Source organism: Acanthisitta chloris, unplaced genomic scaffold (assembly GCF_000695815.1).
Source record: "Acanthisitta chloris isolate BGI_N310 unplaced genomic scaffold, ASM69581v1 scaffold2067, whole genome shotgun sequence".
Lineage (NCBI taxonomy): Eukaryota > Metazoa > Chordata > Aves > Passeriformes > Acanthisittidae > Acanthisitta > Acanthisitta chloris.
The window spans coordinates 24,023-29,485 of record NW_008680734.1 but is presented as its reverse complement, the minus strand read 5'-3'; the positions used below and the strand labels follow the sequence as shown (position 1 = coordinate 29,485).

Here is a 5,463-nt window from a genome sequence, read left to right as displayed (position 1 = left end):
ATAACCCTTTTCAAATATTATTTCTCATAGGATGTCACATGATGTCTTTTCTCCTCTTCATCCTTTCTGTTAGTAATCCAGTTCTGTGTCTGTGAAGAGACACAGGACTTCTATAGAGTATCTGTCAGGTTTCCTGTAGGAATAACTATCAGATTGTAGCTGCAAATGCCTGTAAAAGAAGACTATAGTATCAGCTTTTGTAGCTGTATGATTTTGTGTATGTGTTTTATGCAGATCTTCTCACTGCATTCATTAGGTTTAGATAACTGTGCCAAACTGATACCACCTAGTTCTTAAACGTTGTGTGACCATACAACACATCAACGCTCTGAAATATATTTATCAATGGTCTGGATGAGGGCGTCGAGTGCACTTCAGTCAGTTCACAGACAATGCTAAGTTAGTGATGATCTGCTGGAGGGTAGGAAGGCTCTGCAGAGGGATCTGGACAGACTGGTTTGAGTGGAATTAAGACCAAGACCAGTAGAATTAAGTTCAACACGGCCAAGTGCCAGGTCCTGCCCTTGTGTCTCAGTAATCCTATGCAAAGCTAAAGGTTTGGGGATGAGTGGCTGAAATCTGCCCAGTCGAAAAGGTGGTGGTCAACAGCAGCTGAATATGAGCCAGCAGTGTGTCCAGAAGGCTGATAGCATCCTGGCTTGTATCAGAAATAGTGTGGCCATCAGGACTAGGGCAGTGTTTGTCCCTCTGTACTTGGCACTGCTGAGGCACCTCAAATCCTGGTGTTAGTTTTGGGCCTCTCACTACAAGAAGTTCATTGAGGTACTGTAGCAAGTCCAGAGAAAGGCAATGGAGCTGGTGAAGGGCTTGGAGCACAAGTCATAAGAAGAACAGCTGAGACTATCAGAAATAGTGTGGCCATCAGGACTAGGGCAGTGTTTGTCCCTCTGTACTTGGCACTGCTGAGGCACCTCAAATCCTGGTGTTAGTTTTGGGCCTCTCACTACAAGAAGTTCATTGAGGTACTGTAGCAAGTCCAGAGAAAGGCAATGGAGCTGGTGAAGGGCTTGGAGCACAAGTCATAAGAAGAACAGCTGAGACAGCTGGAGGTGTTTAGCCTGGAGAAGAGGAGGGGATGACCTTGAAATAGTGTGGCCATCAGGACTAGGGCAGTGTTTGTCCCTCTGTACTTGGCACTGCTGAGGCACCTCAAATCCTGGTGTTAGTTTTGGGCCTCTCACTACAAGAAGTTCATTGAGGTACTGTAGCAAGTCCAGAGAAAGGCAATGGAGCTGGTGAAGGGCTTGGAGCACAAGTCATAAGAAGAACAGCTGAGACAGCTGGAGGTGTTTAGCCTGGAGAAGAGGAGGCTCAGGGATGACCTTATCGGTCTCTACAACTACCTAAAAGGAGTTTGTAGCATGGTGAGGATCAGCCTCTTCTCCCAAGTAACAAAGGATCTGACAAGGGAAAATAGCCTCAAATTGTGCTAAGGGAAGTTTAGATTGGATATCGGGAAAAATTTCTTCACCAAAAAGGTTGCAAAACATTCAACCAGACTCTCCAGAGAGTGATGGAATCACTGTCCCTGGAGGTCTTTAAAGGACATGTAGATGTGGCACATTGGACAGTTTAGTGCTACACTTCAAACATGGGTTAAAGATTCAACACTATGAATCGTAATAGTCTTTTCCAGTGTGAATGATTCTGTGATGCTGTGATTTTGTTTTGTAGATCTGCTGACCAAGAAGAGTCTTCTGTTCTTCCCCTTCTTGATGCAGGATTTGATAGAGTATGTACAAATTGCCTATGAAATACAGAAACCATATAGTAATTTCATAAATTGCAGATACTTCCAGTTCCTCAAATTGAAAACTATACATCCTCTTCTGTCAAAAGTGTATTGATAAGAAACTCGAGTCTGTTGATTTGAAATTCTTTTATTTTCAATAGTGTATTCCTGTAGCATATGAAATAAGAGACTCTGTGATCCAGCTAATCCTTTCAGAATAAGCAAGAGTACTGAGATTACCTTCTTGTGGTCTGACTGGGTGGTGTATGGGTTTTGTTTGTGACTGCATTGAAAAACAGTGATGGGAGACTTGGATTCTGCCCCTCTACTCTGCTCTTGTGAGACTCCACCTGGAGTACTGCACACAGTCCTGATGTCTCAACATAAGAAGGACATGGAACTGTTGGAGCAAGTCCAGAGGAGGCCACAGAGCTGATCAGAGACTGGAGCACCTTCTCTATGAAGGCAGGCTGAGAGAGTTGAGGCTGTTCAGCCTGGAGAAGAGAAGGTTGTATGGAAACCTCATAGGACCTTCCAGGATCTGAAGGGGGTCCAGGGAAGCTGGTGAGGGACTCTGTTAGGAACTGCAGTGATAGGACAAGGAGTCATGAGGATAAATTGAAAGATGGGAAATTTAGGTTAGATACTAGGAAGAAGTTTTTTCCTGTGAGGGTGGTGAGACACTGGCCCAGCTTGCCCAGGGAGGCTGTGGCTGCCCCAGTCCTGACAGTGTTCAAAGCCAGGTTGGCTAAAGCCTTGAGCAACCTGCTCTGGTGGGAGGTGTCCCTACCCTGGGTAGGGTGGCTTGGGACTAAGGTGGTCTTCAGAGTTCATTCCAATCTCTTAACATCTGATGATTCTGTGATAACTCTTCATACTCTTTCTCAAAACACCTTTGTAGGAGAGGGCAGAAGGGCAGGAGTTCTCAGCTCTGAAAATCTAGGTCGCTTACCCTCTTTCAGTCTTTGTGTAAGTGGCTTTGAATGGATATTAATTACAGTTATATTACTGTAAAATTAATCAGCAGTATTATTCAAGTTGTAGCCATTTGAAAGGAAGGTTATGTACTTATGAGACAGGAGCACATTGGTGGATGCTGTAGTTGGAAACCATTAACTATATATATTGTCCTAAATATACATACAGTTAGGTAATTAACTGTAGTAAGGAAAATCAGGGAATGAATGTACTTAATACAACCAGAATCTCATGCTCCTATGCTGATACTGAGTCCAGTACCTGAGCTAACTCATATTTAGTTCAAGTTTGTTTATGTAGCAGACCATGCACCAGAATTACCATTTGCAGATCATCACCAAAAAAAGGAGGAGCCAGATCTTGCCTCCCCTGCGAGGGTACTGGGGGGATAAATGCTTTGAAGGCCAAACATTTCTAAAGCTCTGAAAACTGGAAAAGTTGAGGCTAAAGAAAGTTCAGCCCAAGGCTTTCCTAGGATATTTTTTTTTCTCTCTTTCTCTCTCTCAAAATAGGCTTTAATATTTTTTAAAGAAAACTTTTTTCTTCGCAAGTCTAGTGTTCCATTTAAAAATGATGCAGGGCAATGTGTTTTGTTAGGTAGGTCATAACTGTAGATGTGCTACTGAGTAAGACACTTTGGAGCTCTGAGACACATCTCACTGTCTGCCTAGGAAGCTAAAATCTTTTTGCAGCTGACAGCTGCTCTAACCATTCCCTCCTGCATGTCCCAAACTTATGAGAGAGCTTGCATAATAAAATAATTCCCTATTGGAATTATTTTCAAGACTTTGAAACACCTCTGATGTCAAAGATTCCATTTTTGGAGTGTGGTGGAGGTAGGAATTATTTCTGCTTGGATGGGGATCAGTAGGGACTAAATCCAGTAACACACAACCCCCCTGAAAACAAAGATTTTACCATACCCTTCAAATAGAGAGATGGGATTTACAGGGAATCTTTTCCTCAGCAGCAAAAAAAGAAAAAAAAAGAAATTTGTTTTGGTAAAATCATATGTGTTTAGATTGTAAGTTTTTCTTTATGCTGACTTATTATTTCTTCCTCCTTCTCAGAAAAAAAGCCTATTTTGTTACATCTTCTGATTTTCCCCTTACATCATTAGCAGCTTTCTTGTTTGTGTATTAATGTTGTTGTCAATCCAGTACATTAATTATGCTGATCTTTTTTTCCTCTCAGCCTCATAAATCTCATAGTGATGGCCTACTTATGATAGACTAATTTAAATAAGTTATTTGGCTTCCTGGCTGATTTTTAGCTATGATTTAAATCAGCAAACAGAGCTTAGTGTTTGCAGTTATTCAATTGCAATTTTACCTTGTATTTTGTACTTCTTTTCCTGAACAAATGTTGATTCTCATTGACCAGGTACTATTAAAACTTTCTGTACTGGAATAAAATAAGTCTCTAGTATTAAACTTAATAGTTACTGCTAAGCAAGAGGAGGGATGAATTCCTGCTCGCTGATGACTCCTGTGGCTGATGTCAAGTTCTGTGTGGAACAACAGTGGAATCCAATTATAGTGAAGTAACAAATAATTTAAGAGTATATATTAGTTGAATCAAAATGTAGTGTATGAATATTAAATGTTAGAACCAAAAAGCGTTGTTGTCTACCTACTAATGTTTGAGAGTTGATAGATCTTCTTAGAGGATGCAGAGATTAGAAAAAAGGAAATGTTTCCTGCAATTTTCAGGTCCCAATTGATTTCTCAGCTTTGAGTCAGCCAAAGGAGGAATGGCATCAACACTGTAAACTCAAGTGAAGTGATTCTGTGCATCTGCAAAAGACTACACAACAGTTAAGAGCAGATTTAGCATTCAACAAGCTGCAGTTCTTGGTTCTTAGCGAGAGATTTGTGCCAAGATTTCTGTCAGTAAACAGCAGTGGTTAAATTTTGTCAGTGAACTGCACTGCTTTAAAATTCAGTCTATAAAGAGCTTTAGTATGTTCTAGTAAGTCTAGTTTATAAAGTAGGTTGATGTAATTGTTAGGTTTTATACTTTGTTCTTATATGATTTTAAATTTAGCATGAACATATTTGAATATTTAAAAGAGCATCCTAAAACTGAAAATCTGAGTCTACAGTGCTGTGGGAGAGAAGTTCGCAGGCAGTTTGTTAGGAAAAAACATAACTATTTGCTTCTGCCAAGTTGATATTGTGCCTTTTGTTTTCCCATGCATTCTCTTACTGTGTGAGATACATACAGAAATATTTTAAGGTCTTGACATTAAGGAGTGAAATGGGCCCATGCCAACAGTTATTTTTGATTTTTCTCTAATTTTTTTGCTGTCAACTTGGAATTAAGGAGATAATTTCCATACAGGAGAGAAGCATAGATTGATTAAAAGTTATTCCTTGTTCCTTGGAGACTTCTGTGCTACCTCTTGATTCTGCATGCAGCTGTGCTGGGAGAGCTAGTGGTAACACACCGTGTCAGCTACAGTCAGTGCATGTGCTTGACCACTAAACTTCAACCCAAGTCAGAGAATCTGCTTCTCTTGTAGCAACGTGGTCAAGCACTGGAAGAGGTTGCCCAGGGAGGTGATGGGGTCACCAAACCTGAAAGTGTTTAAGAGGCATCTGGATATGACACTGGAGGATATGGTTGAGGGTTTAGAGGTTACAGCAGTGACAGCTTAATGGTTGGACTCGATGATCGTAGAGGTCTCCTCCAACCCTGATGATGCTATGATTCTAACAAAAAATTCCTGA

At 40.9% G+C, this 5,463-nt stretch overlaps 1 protein-coding gene across 1 annotated transcript in view; it reads left to right on the top strand.

Moving 5' to 3' along the window:
• The window catches only part of LOC103805163 (high affinity cAMP-specific and IBMX-insensitive 3',5'-cyclic phosphodiesterase 8B-like), a gene marked incomplete at both ends in the record, with an annotated part of 31,196 nt that overhangs the window by 2,231 nt on the left and 23,502 nt on the right, over positions 1-5,463 (top strand). Inside the window, one exon of the mRNA XM_009077798.1 lies at positions 1,696-1,753. Coding sequence (XP_009076046.1) covers positions 1,696-1,753 — 58 coding nt within the window. The remainder of the gene's footprint in view (positions 1-1,695; positions 1,754-5,463) is intronic.